The 20,898-nt window shown below is 50.7% G+C and overlaps 1 protein-coding gene across 1 annotated transcript in view; it reads left to right on the forward strand.

Annotated features, from left to right (window-relative positions):
• OPA1 (OPA1 mitochondrial dynamin like GTPase) overlaps nucleotides 1–20,898 on the forward strand; it is a 55,177-nt gene that overhangs the window by 4,464 nt on the left and 29,815 nt on the right. The window contains exons 3-9 of the mRNA XM_087965641.1: nucleotides 598–694; nucleotides 2,665–2,772; nucleotides 3,895–3,945; nucleotides 10,854–10,921; nucleotides 14,055–14,180; nucleotides 19,151–19,204; nucleotides 20,715–20,819. Of these exons, the coding sequence (XP_087821767.1) occupies nucleotides 598–694; nucleotides 2,665–2,772; nucleotides 3,895–3,945; nucleotides 10,854–10,921; nucleotides 14,055–14,180; nucleotides 19,151–19,204; nucleotides 20,715–20,819 (609 nt within the window). The remainder of the gene's footprint in view (nucleotides 1–597; nucleotides 695–2,664; nucleotides 2,773–3,894; nucleotides 3,946–10,853; nucleotides 10,922–14,054; nucleotides 14,181–19,150; nucleotides 19,205–20,714; nucleotides 20,820–20,898) is intronic.

Below are 20,898 nucleotides of genomic sequence, written 5' to 3' on the forward strand. Positions count from 1 at the left end.
GATAGTCAGAAGGCCTCACCTCAGGTGCCGTCCTGCCAGCCCCTTCAGTCTGCCTCTGCCTCTGCCTCTGTGCTGCTGCTGTGCCATCTTTCCAGTCTTGGAGAGGCGTTCAGTGGGTTGAAACTTAAATCAGTGGGTTTATTCACACGTCAGAACTAGCTGATCAGGGCCGGGTTTTCTGGAATACGGGTAAGTCCTCGACTTACAACCCAAAGTGAGCCCAAAATGTCTGTTGTGAAGGGAGACTGAGCTTTGCCCCATTTTTGCAACCTTTCTTGCCACCGTTGTTAAGCAAATTGCTGCAGTTGGTCAGTGACTAACCCGGTCGTTAAGTGAATCCGGCTTCCCCGTTGACTTTGCTTGCCAGAAGGTCACAAAAGGGGATGACATGGACACGGCAGTGGTCATAAGTATGGACCAATTGCCAAGCGCCTGGATTTGGACCATGTGACCATGGGGAGGCTGCAAAGATCGTAACGGTGAAACATGGTCATAAGGCATTTTTTCCCAATGACGTCGTAACTTTGAACTTTGTCAAGACGTTCTGTTTCTGTTATGAATGCCAAAACGTGATGCCCTTTTTCTGGCTTACTCTAGACCTACACCCAATGGAAGGACTCCTTGCCGGACCTGAGTGAATACAAGTGGATCGTTCCTGACTTCCTTTGGGAAATCGACGAGTACATCGACTTCGGTTGGTGCTTCATTCCCCCGTCGCTCCCGGCCAAGTTCTGGCCCAGCCTGATTCCAGGCACTTCTTGTTCACCAAATCCAGCTTTTGGGGTCTTCATGGGTGTTGTGATGGTAACCTGGGGCTCATAGTTATTGCAAACCTTGTTTTCTTCAGGATTTAGTTCTCCTTTTCCGAAGAGTTTGCTTATTGACCTTATGGAGCCCTTGTGACTCTGGGCAGTGTGCACAATTAAAAGGAAGAACCGAACCATCGACATAATTCCCCCATTGCCCTGCTCGCTTTTGGCCCTGTGGCAGTGGAAGCGTGGTAGACAAACGCCCCCGCCCTTTGTATCCTCTTCTGTCTTGTTAGTAACGCACACAAGACACGTAAGCTCCTTTCTTTATGCAGGGAAAGTCTATTTTCTGCTGGCTTTACTCATCTACTTTTCCTGGCTGGAACCCTCCTTCAGAGCCATCAAGGTTTTTGCCTAGTGTGGCTGCACAACCGTTGCGTTCTCTCTCTTTCTGTGGGGATTTTATTTATTACTAAGGAAAGTAATATCCTATTCAACAGGCTGAGTAACTCGGGTATCATTGTCAGCAAACACATAACAGATAAATAAGCCTAAACTAAAGCTACAATTACAGTTACTTTAAAAAAAAATTAAAAACTGGAGCATTAGGGCTTAAAAAAGTAATTCGGTGGATTACTTTCGCTTTTATATTACTGCTTATCGAAGCGTATCTGTATGTCTCAACATTTTACTTTAGGTTCCTTCTTAGCATTTTGTTCTGGTGAAGGCAATAAAACACAAATAACTGAGGGAGGAGGAAACACATCGGAACAGCTGCCACTCCGCTGGGAGCCTGGCTAGATTTTGACTTCATTTTGCTGTAATCTTCTATAAATTTGCTTTTTTTAAATTGTAGGCTGCCTTGCGTACAGGTAGTTCTCGGCTTTCGACCACAATTGGGCCCAGAATTTCGGTTGTTCAGCAGGACGGTCGTTGAGGGAGTTTTGCTCCATTTTACGACCTTCCTTGCCACCGTTGTTCAATGGATCCCTGCAATTGCTAAGTCAGCAGCGCGGTTGTTAAGTGAGTCTGCCTCCCCCACTGACTTGGCTTGCCAGAAGGGGGATCACGTGACCTCCCCCGGGTCGCAGCAACCGTCAAAAACATGAAGCCGCTGCCTGGCGTTTGATCACCTGATCACCAGGAGGCCCCGAACATGGCCGCAAGTCACATTTTTCGGTGCCGTTGTAACTTTGAACAGGTCACTAAATGAATCATTGTAAGTCGAGGACTACCTGTATTTACATTCTTTATCTGTTTATGTATTAAATTGGCCCGCTTCCCGTCTCGCTGTTGGGCCGACTCTCACAGGGGTCATGTGTGACCAAAACGCGATGAGTAAAACATCCCATTTCTGGGGTGGTAATCAGGTTTTGTCAAGCTCCCCCTCCACCCCAAATTCTCACCATTAAAGAGGCGGCCGCTCTTAGCCCCTCTCCTAGGAGCAGAGCCCCGTGGCTGGCAGCGGGATCGGATCCTTCCAGGGCCTCAGCTGCCGCGTTTGCAAGAACTCGGGACCTGCCTGGTTTCAGGGGGTCTTTGGTGGAAAGGCTGGGCGCTTGTCTGCAGCTGGAGGCCAGGCAGCCAGATGCCCCCCCCCTCCCCAGCAGTGACCTTGTGGCAGAGGGCGAGAGTTGCCCTGCCCTCCCATGGGCTGAAGTCTTCCCCGCGTGGGCAGGGGCCGTCCGGAGAACCATGGAGCCGTTTATTCTGGGTCTCCTGGGAGCTCAGGCCTGCCGGTGCTGGTAGACCCCGAGGGTGGAGACCGCAAACAAGGGGGGCTTCTTCACCCCCCGAAGACCCCGTTGGAAGGGAGGGGGAGAGTCAGTCAGAGTTGATAGCGGCACTGCCTGAAAGGCTCTGCAGATGCAGCCAAGGAAACTTGGCTTTGACTCCTTTTCCCGTCTGTTCCTAGAGAGGCTGAAGAAGGCCCTCCCGGATTCCGAAGAGCTGGGCAAGCTCATGCCCGACTTCCACAAGATCAGCGAGACCTTCAGCTCCTTCTCCGGTTTCTTCACACCTGGTAAGGGGGTTGTTTTCTCCCAAAGGGGAGCAAGGAGGAGCTGGGAAGGAAACCCTTGCGCGTTTCTTAGCGTGTCTTTGGATCTGAAACTCTTGGGCGGAGGGGTGAGGCCTGGGCCCCGTAGGCCCCGCGGGAGGCAGCCGGGCCTGCTCTCCCCCTGCAGACAGCCTGACTTCCGAGATCTCCCCCTCCCCCCAGGTCTCTTTAGGCCTAGACAGCCCAGGAAGGGGGTCCCGCCTGGAAGAGGCCACCTGTCCGGGGGAGGTGAGGGTGGGAATAGCAGCAGCACTGAGACTTATAGACCGCTTCACAGTGCTTTTTCAGCCCTCCTCCATTTGGGTCCCCATTTTACCCACCTGGGAAGGACGGAAGACTGAGTCAGTCTCAGGCCGGTCAGGATTGAACTCCCGGCTGTGGGCAGAGTTTGCCTGCAATGCCGCCCTTAACAGTTGTGCCACTTTGGGCTCTTCCGGGTCACAGGCCCGGGGGGTTTCTTTCGTCTGGGAGACCCTGGGAGGGTTGGTTTTTGCTGGGTCCCTGCCACAGTTAATCCCTGGTCTGGCTCTGCCCTGACCTCCTCCTCCTCTTCCAAGAGCTCTGTGTCTGTGGAGGCCGACTCGAGCGCTGGCCTAACAATGCCCGTCAGCAGGTGCTGGGATTCTGGGAAGGGGAGGGCGTGCAGAAGGGAAGGCAGGTGCTGGATTGAGGGAAAGAAAGGCGGCTGCCTCTGCTGGAAATCTTGGGTGCCCTGGCTTTGCAGGCTGGGGGGTTGGCGGGGGGGTGTTTAGGGTTGGGGGGACTGGGACTGAGTGGTGAGAAAGCTCAGGTTTTCGAAGTTTCAAGTTCTGAAACGATGTGGAGAAATTCAGGGCCAGTAGATGAGACCCTCCTATGCACTTCTGATTTTGGAAATTGGACCGGCCCCCTTCCCTTCGTGGCAGTTCATTTATTAACCCCCCCTCCCCCCCTTGTCGATACCTCCTCTTGGTGTGCCATCCCCGAGGAAGTTGTGGTTGTGTCTGTATGGCCCTTGTCGTGGATCCTCCCACGTGGTACTGCCTTTCCTTTGCCATTTGTAAGTGTTTATAATTTTCTTCCCCTCCGTCTGCTGGTTTCTCACAGGTTACAATTTGGTTAATGAAGTCATAGGAGCTTCTGATCTACTCTTGTTAGGTGTGTAAAATGCACTTTTCTTTACTCTCATTTAAATAATCCTCCCTTTTTCAAAAACTGTAATGACAAACTGCTTGCAGGAATCGGAGACCGTTAACGTGGAGTGTTTTGGGTTTGCTCCTGTTTTTAATTCTTAAGACTTGGGGATGCTTAAGAGGGCCAGTCTTGGTTAGCTCCAGTCAGGCTGGTAGAATTGCCTTTCCTCGAGGGTATAAATTGAGTTCCTCAGTTTTAGAAAACAATTTTTAAGAAAAAGTAAAACAAAATCAATGCCTGAAAATTCAGGGCCTTTTGAAAAAAAATATATTTTAATTTGACCCTGGGATAAGTAAAAATGGCCAGTGAAGCAGAAGGGGAAGGTTAGTAAATTTTATACTGACATAATATATAAGATCTCGTGATGAGTCCAGGATGCTCTTTCCTTTCAGATAAACAGAAACAAGCAAAGCAATTTGGGTGAATTTAGTGAAATGTAAATTGCAAGTCTGTGGTTGCTGAAAGCATTTATTTTATAAAAGGTCTTGTTAATCATGGAGAATCTGGGCAGATACTGTATCGTTTAAAATATGTAGATGTTCACTGTTGCCATCTCGAATACTCGATACTTTTCAGATGTGGCTGTAGGTTTACATTACAAACATTGCAGCAATTAGTATTTTGTCATTTCATTATTGGAATATTGAATATCGTGATCAAATTCTTCTGATTTTTAATGAAGGTTAGACCCTCTTAAATCACAATAGAATCATCTTTAACCCCCTTGTTCGCTCACGGAGGGGCTGAAATGATTTCTGACTCTGGGCGCCTGAACCAAAACCCAGCCCTGCACCCCCTCATTTGGCCCCCCCGGATGCCCTGGACCCAGACTTTTGTCAAACTGTGTTTTCCGGTGGTGCCCAGTTTTGTGGCCCCTCCTGTGCTGAGAGTGCACCCCCCTCCCCACTCTGTGGCTGAAGCCGAGGAGCAGTTTGAATTATTCCTGAATCTTCCCTTTGTGGGGTCCCCCCCCCCCAACCCGGTGGTTCTGATTCATAGGCTCAGCAGCTGCCGGCGCTGGGAACGGCCCCTCAGGATGTGCTGAAGATCAATTGGTGCTTCAAGTGCAGATTTCCTTTCTCTGCAGCTCAGTGTCCGCCATTTGCCTTTCTTACCCTTTCGGTCCTAGGTGGTCTTAACAGGGTGAACGTTTCAGATCTCTGAAGCCCAGGCCGTCATCCTTCCTCTTACTCATTTTGCTCACGTTCACTTTTTGTTTATTTGGTTTTATTACGTAAACTGAGCCCTGCCTGTCTGTTATGCCAACGTTAAGACAGCCTACAGCAATAGAACCAGAGCACAAAAGCCAATTAAAATCAGAATTCAGATTAGTCCTGATAGTATAATTTAGCCACTGAAAGCTTGCCAAGTTTGGAGGTGCCTGCTTGAAAGGAACCCAGCCTGGCTGGCAAGAGCCTTTTTCCTCTCGGGAGAGGCTGCCCCGGGGATCCAGGAGAGAAGCAACCGGGAACCGAGGAGAAACTTCCTAACAGTGGAACTGCTCGCCACCAGACGTCGTGGCTGCTCCGTCACTGGAGGCTGTTCAGGAGAGCCTGGGCGGCCCCTTGTCTGGGATGGATCAGGGGGCTGGACTAGGAGGCCCACGGGGTCCCTCCAGCTCTGTTCTGATGCTGATGCGCTAAGCTAGCCGTGGGGGCTCTTCAGAAGGGTCTGTGCAGAGACCTGGGGATTTCCAGTTCCTGGACCAAGGCTCTTGTATCCTTGCTCTCGGGAGGCCGTTGTTCCTCCTGCGTAAGTGGGGCGAGTGTTCGGGAGCAGGCCTGCTAATCCAGTCCCATTCCGATAAGGTCAAGCCTCCTTGTTCAAGAATGTGCGAAGGACAATTTCCAGCAATGACTCCGTCCCCAGTGATAGGTCCCAATGTCCCAGGAAAAGCAAAGCAGGAGCCCATCAGCCTGAGAGAGCAGGCAGTGGTGCTGGTCTGGGGGCAGCTCCCTTCGCTCTGGGTCTCCAGGAGGCAACATCCTGTGTGCGTTTGCACTGTCCGGTGCAAGTAACCTGAACCACTGGTGAATGGTACCAAGCAGAAGCTTCATTGCTTGGCTTCCCACGTTACAAGGATCTCTCCAGGCTATCAGTAAGATGAGGCTTCAGGGTTTCTGGGGGAAGTCAGGCCTTGTGCCGCTTTCTGCACTGCAAGGACTCCAGGCTAGGGCCCCTCTTAACACTCCCCCCCCCCAGCCTCCCTGGAGATTCCCCCACATCCACAAAGATCATATAAGCTGCTCCGTATGCTGACAAGTCTCACTCGAGGTTTCAGCCTTTAAAGGCAACCTGTCCTACCTTCCCTTCCATCTGCTTACTAAGCTCATGGACGCAGTTGTTGATAAATGAGATAATAACACATAGAATTACATCCAAATCCAGCCGCTATTTTATCCCTCAGATCTGTAGGGCAGTGGCCCCCAACCTTTCCGGCTCTGGACCACCAGCAGCAGTGGGGAAGGGGATGGCTTCACGCATGTACCTTCCGCTTGCGTGGCCCAGTTCCCAGCGGGCCACGGACCACGGGGTCGGGGGACTCCTGCTGCAGGGCCTTCCAGGAAGAAGGGCTGGCATGCTCATGAGATTCCGGTGGAGAATCTGACCGGCTCCCTCAATGCAGAGGCCGCTGCATTGGTCTTGGATTCCCTCGGCCCTTTGGCCTATAAAACGGCGTGGCGCAGGTGAGCATACCTGATCTACCTGCGGGGAACGGAGTGGAGAAGCCCATTCATTTTGCTTTTTGCCCAGAGAAAGTACTCTAGATAGCTGTAATGTCACCATTACTAAGCACGATATAATTAGGGCTAAATTGCTCCACAAATAGGCAAGACCAGATAAGAGATAACAGAGCCTTTTTCATTGTTTATTTTAATTGCTGCATTATCTCCCAGAAGGGCGATAAGCCTCTGATCCCGTGTTTCCCTTTCCCAGTCTGGACAGTCATTTGTGGTCCAGAAAGTGTTTTATTTCTTTTTAAATTGGTGCTTCCTGGTCTTCCCCAGAGCATTTCCCTTCGGCTGTGCATAGGAGCTGGGAAAGAGGAAAAGCTCATATGCTCATACTCTCACGCTTTAGCTGATCCCAGAATATACGATCCAGCCCCCAGTCCTTACTCTCTCTCGATTCCCAAGCCCAATTCCTTTGTCTCTGGGCAACTTTCACATCAGGGCAGTGGAGGAGCTGGGTGACCTGTGTTTAGGGAGGAAAAAAATAGGGTCTATTGGTATATTTTTATTGGAGAAATGTTTAGCAAAATAAAAGCAATGCCAATATTAGAAAACAAAGGAAATAAATAAAACTAGTGTAAAATTAAGAAAGAAAATAGAAATATTTATGCATCAAATTTGTATGACTACCCATATCCCAAAAAGCAATTCTGGACAATGTACAACAATGCAGACAAATTTATATCTTATAAAACATCACATATATAAAATAAACTGTAAAAAAAAATACGAATCAGTTTTAAAACAAGTATTAAGCAAAATGCACAAACCTCATTGATAGGAAAAAAAATAGAAGTTAAAGAAGCAGCTTCTGTTCTTTTTACACAGGTTATATTTATATTATATTTATATTTTGCTCTAAAATTGCATCATAAGCTCCGTCTTTCGTAAACTACTCTTTCTAATCATCAGATCCATAAATCACAAATTCCTTCCCCCCCCCCCTTTTTTTAAGCAAAAAGTCCATAGGGGGTTCCTAGTCACTAATAAATGTACCAAGTTACTTTTTGCTGTCTTCTCCTTGCCTTTCCATTTCCGTGCCTATAATAGTCTCGTAGCAATAATCCCATATAAAAATAGCCTTCCGTGGCCCTTTTCTAGGCCTCTGTCCATCCATCCCAAGAAGGAAGGCTGTGGTTTCACTGGAATCAAAGTCTTTGGAATCCTTTGTATTGGCATAAGTATTTCAATCCAGAATGTTCTGGCTTTTTAACAAGTCTGCCAGGCATGATAAAATTATGTTTCCCATGTTTCCAGCATAAATTTGAAGTACCTTTATGCACTCTATAGATGGTTTTTCTGGAGTTGTATAGAAAGGAACATTTTAGACTCTTTTAAATCTTCAATACATACGCTGCAGAGATTCAATGGATAACCAGCCTTAAGCACTACAGTACAATCATACAATTAAGAGAAAGACAATTGGAAAAGGGAATCTCGTCTATGGAGATTCTCCCACCGCCCAAGGTCATGGTTGGCCCAAAGCTTTTTTTCGAAAGGCAGCTGGACTTCCTTGGTTTTTCCCTTGAAAACATTTCACGCCTCACCCAGAACTGATGAAGCTTCTTGTTTGAGAAGCAACATGTTTTCAGAGGGGAAAAAACCAAGAAAAGTCCAGAAAAAGTACTTTTGGAAAAAGGAATTTTGTGATAGATCTCACCCTCTTTTTCCATTCAAGCTGCAAGAAACAAAACAATTGCAGGTAAGTAAAATGTGCATTGCTGGCACATTGATAACGCAATAATAGAAGGTCCCTCAGAGGAGAGGAACTTAAGCTTGTAAGTGGGTGTGTGTGTGTGTGTGTGTGTGTGTGCCTACAGTGTATAAAAAAATGCAGCTCTCTTTAGGCTACCTGAAGGATTTCTGGTTCCTTGTTAGTGGACTCTTGGATTTTAAATGGTTTAAATGAGCTGAGAGGCGCCTTGAGCTGGGGAGGGGGCTGGCCTTTCCCTCTCCTTTGGGCCCTTTTCAGTCCCGGCGAGGCCAGGAGGCAAAGCCAGCTCCCCTTGCACCATCCCAGAGAGAGGGTTTCGCCTTTGTCCTTAGAATCAGAGAATCCTAGGGCTGGAAGGGGCCTCAGAGGTCTCCTAGTCCAGCCCCCAGCCCAAGGCCGGAGTCCTTCTGCTGACTGTCCAGGCTTTCCTTGAAAACCTCCAGCAATGGAGCCCCCCCCCCCCCACTCTGGGAGGCAAGCTAGTCCATTGGCCCATTGCTTCAATTAACCAGGGGAAAAGGGTCTCGATTGCACCCGGAGGCTCTCCCCCCTCCCCACCCCAGTAGCTCTGGTGGGGGTGGGAGGGAGACCCTCCATGGGCAGGAACAGACTTTCTGGGCCTCTGAAATAAACTGCAGCCTCAGGGTAGATTCTGGGGGGCTAATGCAAGTCTGCCTGCCTGCATTTCTCCCCCCTCCCTCCCTCCTCTAGCAAATCCTTTTGTGGTTCTGTCAGCCGCTTTGCAGAGCTAACCTTCCAGATCGGGCCTTCCCGGCTTTCCTCTTGCAGCTTCCTCATCTCCTCCTGCCCTCTGCCCTCCCCAGGAGGATCCCTCTTGGTCTCCACCTCTGCCCCACAGGATCAGGAAGAACTGGAGGTGCTCAGTCACCCAGGTCAAAGGTGCTTTTTCAAGAGGCCCCTGGACTGTTTTTTCCTCAAGGAAGAAGAGGAGGAAGGAGGAAGAGGAGGAGGAGGAGAAGACTCTTCGCTCCTCATCCAAGGAGCTTCGTCAGTTTTGATGGTGGGGAGGCCTTGCATCCCTCACCCCCCTTGCCATCAGAACGGACAGAACTTCTTGGATGAGGAGCGAAACGTTTGAAAAAGCCCCTTGGAGGCCTGTGTGTGGATCAGCCCGATCAGGGGAGTCAGTCCCAAGGGGGCTTCTCCCAAGAGGCAATTGGACTTTCTGGTTTTGCTTTGAAGACGTTTCGCTTCTCATCCAAGAGGCATCTGAAGAGCTGAAGAAGCTTCTTGGATGAGAAGCGAAACGTCTTCAAAGCAAAACCAGAAAGTCCAGTTGCCTCTTGGAAAAAGCACCTTTGGGACAACCAGGACCTGGAGGGCTGAGAGTCTCCATAAGGGAGGTTTGAGGGGAAAGGGTGGTTCAGAAATATAAAATATAAAAGTGAGCGAGTGAATGAATGAATGAAGAAGCGCAATTTCCTCCCTGCCATCTAACCGGAATGGCTTGAGGCCGGTCTGCTCCTTCATGCAAAAAGCCCGCCCTCTACCTTTAAGCTAGCTGGAAAGAGATAAACCGGGCTCGGTTAATACATTTCTAGATTATTAATCTGAGTTTTGCAAGAGCCGCTAATTGTTTTATTATTGCTCTTAAGCAACTGCTCTTTCCACATAATTAGACGAGGGAAATGGATGTCCGCACTGCGACAGCCTTTGTGTAACAGCTACGAACCCAGTTCAGTTCTGATCATATCAAAAACTTGCGGCCTCCCTGGCTGGCCAAAGGTGCCTCTTTCCCAAGTCCCCTTTGGCAGTGCAGCCTCCCCCATTCCGTTCGTTGCTTCAGCAGCCCTTGAACTTGCTCCCATTTTAGTTTGATTTTATTTATTTATTGCACTTATTTGTATGCTGCCCGGCCAACCCTCAAGCGACGCTTCGCGTTGCCCCCGGGCCCGGAAACCGGGTCCGAAAGGCTCCAGGCATTTTAAGGGTCCAGCCAGAGGAGCCTAATCAGGTGGGGTGGCCCCAGACGCCCCCAGCGGCCAGCACTGGCATCTCGGCAGCTCTGCTAGGCCCAGCCTTCTCCTTGGCCTGAGGGGGAATCCAGGGGCAGCCGACGTGGCTGCACTGGAGGGCCCTCAACTACCTGGAGACATTTGCATGAGGGTTTGACCCTCCCCGGGTGCATTTTAAAATGGGGGGGGGTAACAAATAACCCTGGGAGAAGGTCCTGTGGGCGGACTTTTCTTCTACAAGGATGGCCTTTCTCCAAGGAGCTCCCCCACTGCTGCAGAATAGCTCCCCCTCCACACCCCCAGGATTGACCGTCTGGGGAGCAGGGCCCAGGCAGGAACGAAGGAACCAGCCAAGGAGAGCAGACGGGTTCTGAAATGGTGCGGTTTATCTGGTTTCTTCTGCAACGGGCTGCCACGTGACGGGACCCCTTCCTCCCTTTCCCTTCCCAGGTTCTTCAGGGGACTCGGCCTTCAGAGCCACCGACCAGGGAGGCGAGAGTGACAAGCAGCACAAGAAGGTGAGCTGGGAAGGCGCAGAGCCAACTCCGGGGGAGGGAGGGGGGGGGATCTGCAGGCCAGGGCATCCCGGCCACAGGGGCTTTTTCTCAACCAGAGTTGGGTGGCCGAAATGAGCGCTCCCAAATCCAGACACGTCGTCCTGATGAGCCATTGCTAGCCAGGTGACAAAACACCTTTATTTTGCGTAATTTTGGGTTTCCGGAATGTTTTGCTTTGGAATGGGCAGCTAGGTGTGAAAGTGCAATTGAACAAAATAACAATTGTTTGAAATCCTCAGCAGGGGTGAGTTGAAATTGCTCTCCCCACTTTTGCCTGCGTTAGTCAATGACAGGGTGACCCTTGAGGACTAGCAGAGAATCCCAGAGTTAGCCTCCCCCCTGTTTCCCTTCGCGCTCTGGGCATTTGGATGGGCAGAGGATGCGGTGGGCGGAGGCCGAGCCGCTGGGCCCTCCGAGGGGTGGCTTGGAAGGAAGGAAGGCCCAAACCCTCGGGGGGGGGGGCTCAGCACGGAGCCTGCGGGAGGAGGGGTGGCATTTGCTCCCCGTGTTCCTACTGCAGGGGGAAGCCCTAAGGGAAGCCCAGAAAAGCCCGGTGGAGGTCAGAGGGAGGGGGGGAAGTATCGGGTATGGTTTGCGCAGCCCCTCCCTCTGGTTCCGGGTGGGGCCCAGCTCTTGGGCTGGCCAGGCCAGGCCAAGGGTCAGTGGGCTAATATTGTGCGTCCACAAAGGAGAATCTTTCCAGCTCAGGGTGGAGACGGGGGCCCCTAGGCGCTCTCTGAGCACGGCTGTCTTCTTGCAGACCTTCCATGACCCCGTTGGGTAACACCATCAGTGCAGAAGAGGGGGGGGGTGCAAGTGAGCACTGACGATGTCCCTCGTTTGGGTCATGAAGCGTCTGCAGGAAGACAGCCAAGCTCAGACAGCTCCCAGGAGCCCTCGGGGTTTTGCACACTGGACACTCAGCAGCAGTCGTGGCCGTTGCGGAGGGTCTGCGGAGACCCCCTCCTCAGCCCAGGAGTGCCCGTTGCTTTGGTGAAGCTCCTGGCCCGAACGGGCTGCTCTCCTTTTGCCTCCCCGTTTTGGGCAAGGAAGGGCAAAGGGAGGCTGTTGCTACCCTCACCCTCCGATCCGATGGTTAGGATGCCGCCTTGTGAGGTCCCATCGGAGACAGGATTCCCCCCCCCCCGGCCGTGCAGTAACAGTGCCTGCCGTAGTGCTGGGCAGAGGCTCTGGGCCAGCCTGGCAAGGAAGCTGGTGCCCAACGGATGTACTGGAGAGGGAGGAGGGCACACAGACGCCCTCTCGCCCAGGAGTCTTGGCAGAAGGAGGCCACCCCAGGATTCTGTGGGGTAGCCCCCTCCCAGCTGAACTGCTGCACCCCATCCTCCCTTCCGGCTTGGCTGCCCCCCTGCAGCTCCCTGGGTGATTGGCAGAAGGGGGAGGGCTGTCAGCCAAAGCGAGAGAGTCCCAGGGTTGGTGCTGGGGGATGCAGTTGGGGAAGGGGTGCCATATAATCCTGCCTTCAGCTGCAGGAGGAAACCTCCCCGTCCGTGATTCCGCCGTCCTTCCGGAGATGGTTCACGGGGGGGCCTGGTGGGCCTGTCTCTGAGTTCTCAGCAGGGAGACCCTTGGAGCTCGGGGCTGAGAGGAGCTGGGTCCTTGTCGCTCTCCGAGCTGGGTTGGGGGCCGCTTCTTCTCCTTCAGCCGGACCCTGTGCAGGGCTGGTGCTCTGGGAGGAGACCCTTAAAGGGGGCCGAAAGGTTAAGGTTCACTCAGCCCCCCAGAACCGAAGAAGGTCCCAGTTCCATCGGCAGGAGGGGAGGGGGGGGAGCCTCGCACGAGGTGAAGCAGCCCCTCCCCTCATGCGCTGGGCCCGGGTCTTGCACCAGCAAGCCTTTCCTTCGTGGCAGCAGCAGCAGCAGCAGGGGGGTCCGCGAGGGTCTTGGGACTCTGAAGGGGAGGGGGACGAACCAGGAAGGAAGCGCCACAAGGGGGCCACCCTCCGTTCTGGGGGTCTGTACTGATCACGCTGCATGCTGTGCTCGGGCCTGACTTGAGAACATATGGCCACTGGGGGTGCCGTCGGTTGCTGACCCCAGCAGAGCCCCACCCCCACCCCCCACCCCAAAAAGGAAGCAGGAGTGGACTGGGAGACCACGTGGGGCTGGGTTTCCATAGGCAGAAACCTCGGGGGGTGGACTCAGTGGAAGGAGGTTTAGCTTTTGACAAGGGTGGTTTCACTGCAGTGAGACCCCCATTGGAGCAGTGCCCCTGGCTGGGATTGCAAAGGGAGGGAGGGGCCTCCCAGTCTATCCTGGACCGGCCAAAGTGGAGAATGCTGCCTTCCCGGAGAAAAGCCGCCTTGGAGGCTGGTGGAGCCAACTCTGCAGGCATCCAGGGGAGGCTCCTGTCTGGGGGAAGGGAGGCCTTCCTGCCCTCCCTCCTCCCCTGATTAACACCCCCCCGTGGTTTCCCCTGCCCTCCGACCCACAAGGATGCCTGTGACAGGCCTTCTGAGGGCTTCCAGGGTGGGTGGAGTATATTGACCAGTGGCTCCCCTCCCCCAGACACCAGACCTGCCCGAGGCTACGGCTGCTCTTCCCCCCGAGCATCCCTTGGAAAGGGGCCTCTCCGGCCGTGGGGCTAGAAAAGGGCGCCCAGGCAAAGGGAAGCTGCCCACATGGGCCGAGGTCAGGTCGGCTGGGCGGGTGTGACACGTCCACCTCCGGCAGGTGGGGAATCCGCCAGGGTGGGATTCAGTTTCCCCTTTGGACTCTTCCGACCAGCGGCCTCCAACCTCGGCCCTTTTAAGCCAGCTGGGGAATCCTGGGAGTTGAAGTCCTCCAGGCTGGAAGGGGCCGAGGTTGGAGGCCGCTGCTCCATCCAGAGGTCGCCCGTTTTCCTGGAGGATGAAACCCTGAACGCGCTCGGCCTCTCCCGGCCGTCCCTGGAAGGAGGCTCCTCTCATCCATCCTTTTACGTTCAGCTCCTCCGCCGCCGTCGCCGCCAGTGTGTGTGTGTGTGTGTGTGTGCCGTCCTGTCTTTGTGTTGCACCTTTTGGTTTGACATCATTGCCCCCCTCACCTCCATTTTCTTTCTCCTCCTCCCCCCTCTCCACCTCCGTGTGTGGCAGGGTCTCCTGGGCGAGCTCATTCTCTTGCAGCAGCAAATCCAGCAGCACGAAGAGGATGTCCGCAGGGCCGCTGACCAATTGGGGCCAGGCTCCTCCTCCTCCTCCTCCTCCCAGCAGAAGCGCAAGGTGACTGCTCTCAGATAGACCAGGCGGGCCTGGGGGGGCTCCTGCCCTCCCCCCTTCACTGTCAACCAATCAGACCCTTGGCAGTGATTGAGCTCTGGCGGCTGGGCTTTCTGCTCTGGAGGCGCCCCTGGTCCCTTGGCTCCTGGTTCATCCGGGGGGATTCCTGCCTCTCTAATTGTCACAAGGGGGGCTCTAATTTCCCTGGGGAAACCCCCTCCTCGCATCCACTTTTGGAGGCCGGTGGGTGCCGGTGGGGACAGAGACGGTGGTGGCCTCTGGGCTCCCCGGAGATCAGCAGCACCGAGGAGGGGAATCCTCTTTCAGATCCTATGAGGGGGCGGCTGCTGGAATCCTGACACTGGACCTGACGGGCTCTTCCGCTCCAGGGGATTTCTGAAGAACGTTCGCCCCGGCAGATGAGGGGACTCCAACTCTGGGGACAGCAGGGGGAGCTCGGAAAGAGGCCAGGCAGCCGGAGAGGCCTCCAATGGAGCCCAGCCCACACCCTCAAGACGGAGGCGGCCTGGGAGGACTGTGAGGCTCAGCCGGAGGAGGAGACGGTGGGGCGTTTCCCTCTTCCTCCTCCTCCTCCTCCTCCTCCTCCTCCTCCTCGACAAATGACGAAAACCCCTTTTAATGTTTAACGCTTCCTGTGCTTTTAATGGCTGCACAGTCACCGGAGATAAGCTTTTTTTTTTTTTTTTTAATTTGTACTTTACTCCTGGATGGCGATTATTGCTTTAATCTGCTTTCGGTGAGGCAAGGAACAGGGCCTAACAGGATCTCCTATTCCAGATACAGGCCGTGGTCATCGTTACCTTGGGTTTTATTACAGCCCAGAAATCTCCTTTTCTTGGGGAGGAATGGACTAGCCCACAGGCAAAACCACCTGGGTTTTTTTTCATCCCTCCCCCAACCTGTTCCCTGCTCTAGGGAAGGGTCAGAGGCTGCCAGCCGCTCCGGCCCCCTCCGCTTCCTTCCCCTTGTGGAGAAGGCGTAGAACCCGACTCCTTCCGCTGGAGGTGGCCTTCCTGGCCATAAGATCCGGCCAGCTCCACTCAGGGCCTCCCACAGTGGTGGCTCTGCTCCAGCAGCCCTGAGCAGCGCTGCCCCACGAGGAGGGGAGAAGCCTTCTGGCCCCCTGGCTCCTGCCCTCCAGAGGAGCCGCTCGGGTCCTTGGAAGGCGTCTGCCATCTTTCTCTGGGCTGAGTTGCACGGAGATCGGACTCTGCTTCCAGCCCCTCAGCACAGGAATCCTCCGTGGTCAGCACAGTGCCCAGAACTGAATGTGAATGGGGGTCCACCCCACAGATGGGGTTGAGAGTGGACTAGACCAAAGCGTGGCGCCTGCATGGACGGCGTTTGTGGCCATGCCAGCTGCAAGGGAGCAGCGTGGGGGGGGAATGGGGAGGGAAAGGCCTCCTGGTCTGTTTCCAGGGTCTTTCACATCTGTCTGCCATGTCTTAGGCCGAGGAATGTCCAACCTTGGCAACCTTAGTTGAAGTTGTGGACTTCAACTCCCAGAATTCCCCAGCCCAGCGAGCCATGCAGCGACTTGCCTCCACCCGTCAAAGTTCAGTTTTGAGCATCCAGCTGACAAACAGGAGGAGGAGTTGAAGTTGAGGCTGGACGCTCCTGTCTTAGACCGAAGGGCTCTTGCTTGACAAAACAGGACATCTTCAGTCACATGTTTAAATAAAGGAGACCCTTTTTGTTTTTCCCTCCTGATTTCTTGCCCACGGCCAGTTGTCCATAGAGCAAAGAAGAAGGCGGCATCATAGTTGGCCAACGGTTCGGTGATTGTTCTGGGGAAGCAGGAGGTGCCGAAAGCAGAAACCTTTTGCACAGCCGGCGGATTATTTATTCTGGGAGCTTCTCAGCCAGGCTGGAAAATCTGCCAAAGTCACTTTGGAGTGTAAGGGGGAGGCTGAGGTGAGGCCAGCTTTATTGCTTTGGCCTTGTCCTTCGCCCAAGTCTCCCTCACAGCCAGTGGGCCTTCGCTCCTCCGGCAGCTGCTGCCCAGGGATGGCAGTTGAGGCTCCTCTCCCCGCGGAAGGCCTGCAAGCCCCCTGCCCAGAGGAGAGTCCGTCCTTCATGCAGGTGTAGACCATTCTGAGGTAGAAAGAAAGAGACCCTTTTTTTCCTCCTCAATTTATTTTGACCATTAGAATAGATGCACCCGGTGGGGGGGGGGCTGTGCCTAGCTGAAGCTTTTCGAGGCACAATTAGTGGTGTGAAATTCATGGAAGAGATATTAATGGGTATAAAGCAATTTTTTTCTCCAAGTCGTAAAACCAAGGCCTAGTAGGTATCGTTTTTAGAAACCTCTTTATGAATAGCTTGGCTTATTTTATTTTATTTTATTTTTTAAATTTTATTTGAGTTTTCACAAAGAGAAAAAAAAATACAAATAAAACATCTCTTTTGAAAGTAGCGTAATCCCGGGTTACATTTCTTCGTACAGACACAAATTCAGGTTCATGCTCATTTTTATATTCTATTCCATAACTTATTACTATTTTACATTTTCTGCATAGCTTCTCCCCTCTCTTAATTTTCTCAATTTTATTTTAATTATCTCATCTCAATTCAAATCATTGTATTTATATTTTTTGTCTGTCCTGTTTCAGTTATCTATTATCTTTTCTCATTAAACAAAATTTCTCCTGTGGTTACTGAGTATAAATGGAGTATGACGCCTTTATATTCAATATAATACATAACTTCCATTCGGATTCTGCTTGGTACATTCTTAAAATACACACTGTATTCTTAACTTTTTTTTTATAAATATATATAATTAAAACAACATTCCATTCCAATTCAATTCTATCATTAATATTAATATTCATTAAAGTCTTACTTTTCAATTAAATATCATACTTCTATGGAAGCAATTATAATCTTTCCATAGTTAATTCCCCTCCCCCTTCACTTATATTTTATAAAACATTAACTAATTAAAATGTTTCCGTTTTTTCCTAATTCAATTTTCTCATTCATTTTATTTCATTTTATTCACAAACATTTCACTAAATTACACTATTTTATCCCTCATTTTAATCATACGTTGTTTCCAATTTTCTAAAGTTATTTGTATTACTAATATAACAATACAATCTTACGTACCTTTACAGAATCCCTTTTTCAGTTAGATTTTTACCCATTATCTCTAAATAGGTCCTGTTTCTCTATATCTTGCTCCAGTCCTTTGTAACTTCTCTTCCTTTCCTTCTTCCCTTTCTTCTTCTCTCTCCCCTTTTTACCCCCTTGTCTCTCTACCTCTATTTCTCTCTTCTGTATTCTCCTCTTCTGTTGCTTTGCAGTATTATACTTATTTTTCGAATTATTTTCCTTTTCTTTGGTTGTTTTTTTAAGTCTTAAATTCTCCATTCTCTTTCCCTCCTTTCCTTTTTCTTCCCCACATAAAATTGCTTGTTCATTAAAGATGGCTTCTTCTTTGTCCCAGTCTTCTTGTTTTGCAGTCTTTTCTTGTTGTTTCTCATAGTTCCAAATCTCCATTTCTAAGAATTGAAAAATGAAGCCAAAAGAACCCTTCCCTTCTTGTGCATCTTCTTTGTACTTTTTAAGTTCCATTTCAATTCATCCAGAAGTGATGCCATTGTATAAATTTTTAAACAACCACCCGATTGATTTTAGTCATTCAAATATAATAACCAAGAATCCAAAGATCACCAAATAATCCAAATACATGCAAGCTGTTTCTTTTTTGCTCTTTTTTTTCACTTTCTCTTCCTGGGGTTACTATTTAGTTGCAAAGTTTCAGTTAAAATGTATCTTTTAGAAGTCTTGTTGAAGTTTTACTGTAGATTCTTTTTAATTCCAGGCAGTCTCCTCCCTCTTCCAGATCCTGCCCTTATTCTTTTTCTCTCCCTTCCTGCTTATGAAAAAGAAAAAATTTAATGTCCAGAAATCTTTATTATCCCTTTGGCATTTTGTTTTATTTTCAGCTTAATTGCCTATTGATGTCAAAGCGGATTTTTTCGATTTCTTATTTAAGTCTCTTAGTTGTCAGTATAGGGAAGGAGAGAGAAGGAAAAAAAAGCCAAACCTTTCCCTTTTCGCTTTCCTTCACTGCTTCCGACTCTTCTTTGGGAGCGATGTTATTTTTTGTAAGTTTAAATTCCAGGGTACCTTAGTTGTCGCTTTTACAATTTAACCCGGTCAGCCAAAACTTTCACTTCTTATCTTCCTCCTGCACATTCTTTTCCGGTTGAGTTCTTCTTTGTGGTGGCCATTTCTGACCACCACTCCAACCGCCTTCGGGAAAGGGAGTAATGGCCAGCTGAGGAGGGGAGATGTGGCTCTCCTTGACCCTGCTGGCAGTCTCCCCCCTCTTCACCACCTCTACGGGGTGGCTTAGCCCCGAAACCAGCCAGCTCAGGGCGCTCCAGCGGCGAGCCCAGACAGAAACCGCGCACGATCGCGGATTTCTGTCTGTTGCCGAAGCCCTTCAAACCGGAAGTCCTTGGCTTATTTTTTTTGAGCAGAGATGGATGGAATTGGAGAAATCAACTGTATTATTATTATTGCGTACTTGAAAGGTCTTTTCATTTAGAAAAACACAGTTCCCGAGGTTAGCAGCTTTCTCGAGCTGCAGTGCTAATAAATCCACAGCGGCTTTTAGAAATAAGGCACCTGAGTAAAAGCATAGCAGCCATTAATTATAGCCAAATGCTGTTAGGAATGAGTTTGCTTTCAAGTCCAAGCTGTCAGATTTGACCCTATTCTTGTAAAACAATGACTCTTACAGCTTATGATCTCTTGCATCTGAAATATATATTTTTTAATTTATAATTTCAACTTGTACAGCCACCCACTCCTACAAGACTCGTCAGTCTAACAAAGATCGAAACAATAAAAGGCTAAATCAATTTTTATCCCGCGATACAGACATGGGTAACATCTGAAATGCCCACCATGCGTTCTGTGTCCTTTTTCTGTTGCAGGTTTCTGATAAAGAAAAGGTTGATCAGCTCCAGGAAGAATTACTACGAACGCAGGTAAGGGGAAGGCTGTGGTGGTTGAGAGGCCAGAATCTTATTTGGCCAGATGAGCTGCGGGGAGAAAAAAAAAAAACAAGGCCAGATCAGTGTAGCCCTCACTGAACTCTCGATCCCCTGGGGATCCTGCTGCTCTCTGGGAGAGATCCCCCCCCCCGCCCTGTAGAACCAGCGGAGAGCCAGATTGGCCAGGCTTGGGGGGGGGGGCAGGGGGCAGGGGGCATGAAGCCAGAGATCCAGATGGGTAGAACTTAGTTTGGGGTCTCCCTTCCAGAGGATGAAGAGGCAGCAGACCTTGAGGGGTCCGGTGGGCAGGAAGAAAGCAAGGACAGACCTTCCCTAGCAATTCACAGGGGGTGTCGTCTATGGTCATTGCAGACAGTTGCTTTAGTCCGGCAAGATTCTGTCTGTAGGCAAATGGAAATAAAGGAACTACTCAGAAGGAACTTCGTATGTTGTTGGTTCTTTAGACCTGGCAGAAAGTCTTCTGGGATATTTTAAATATCTCTTCAGTTCTAACCCTCTGCATTTTATTTTGCCATTGAAGTTTGTGGAGTGGGGGAAATGCCATTTAATATAACATTTATCTGCACATTCGTACTAATTGGGATATTTCTGTCAGTCTCAAAAAAAAAAAAAAAATCCTAAACCAGAGGTATCCAATTTTTGCACTTTAACCAAACAGGTGGACTTCCAGAATTTGGGAGGGTTGAAGTCCACCAGTCTTAGAGTTGTCACGGTTAACTACTTCTATCCTAAATATTAAGCATGTGGCTCCCTCTTCAATTGTGGGGGCCACCTGCATTACCAGCGATTTTGGCTTCCCAGAAGGGGGTTTTTGACAGCCATGTGACCCCCCCCCCTTTGGGCACTGTGGGAGGCCCAGGCTGCCCACCCAGGTGAGAGCCAGTTTGTAACCATGAAGCTACGGCGGGTTTTCCATCCCCATGAATGGCCCCGGTTAATTTCCCCTTCCAGAAGATGGAACGGTTCTGGGGAAAGGCCAGGTCAGGGTTGAGGGGGACCCCAGCTACCTCTTAAAAGTACCAACTATTCCACCTTTCCTGGGAAGCAAAGCACAATGTTGTGGAGAAAGGAATCCAAGATCTTTTGGACAAGAAGCGATGGATGGAAACTAAACAAGGAAAGATCCAACCTGGAACCATGGATGAATTTCCTGGGAGTGAAGACAAATAACCAGTGGAACGACTTGCCTTCGGACGTTGTAGGTGCTCCATCACTGGAGGTTTTCAAGAAGAGTTTGGACAGCCACTTGTCTGACACCATATAGGGTCTCCTCCTGGAGCAGCGGGTTGGACTAGATGACCTCCGTGGTCCTTTCCAACTCTGCTATTCTGTTTTACTTGCTACGTTATTGTTCGTCATTGGGCTGAGTCAGAGAGAGCAGCAGCAGCAGCAGCCTGATTCCTCCCCCTGCCTCCTGCCTCCTCCTCCTCCTCTCCTCCTGCCCTCCCCTCCCTTCACCTTCCCCACTTGGGTTTCTTTGCAGCTGAAATACCAGCGGATGCTGGAGCGCCTGGAGAAGGAGAACAAAGAGCTGAGGAAGATAGTCCTGCAGAAGGACGAGAAGGGCATTCATCAGAGGAAGGTGAAGGTAAGGGAGGCAAGGGGGGGTGGGGGGGAGTGGCTGCTCCTGCGCTATTCCTCGTGGCGGTTTTCGCTTGGCTAAAAGC

Source organism: Notechis scutatus, chromosome 4 (assembly GCF_049901735.1).
Source record: "Notechis scutatus isolate UNSWTSFEM ecotype Mainland chromosome 4, rNotScu1.2, whole genome shotgun sequence".
Classification (NCBI taxonomy): domain Eukaryota; kingdom Metazoa; phylum Chordata; class Lepidosauria; order Squamata; family Elapidae; genus Notechis; species Notechis scutatus.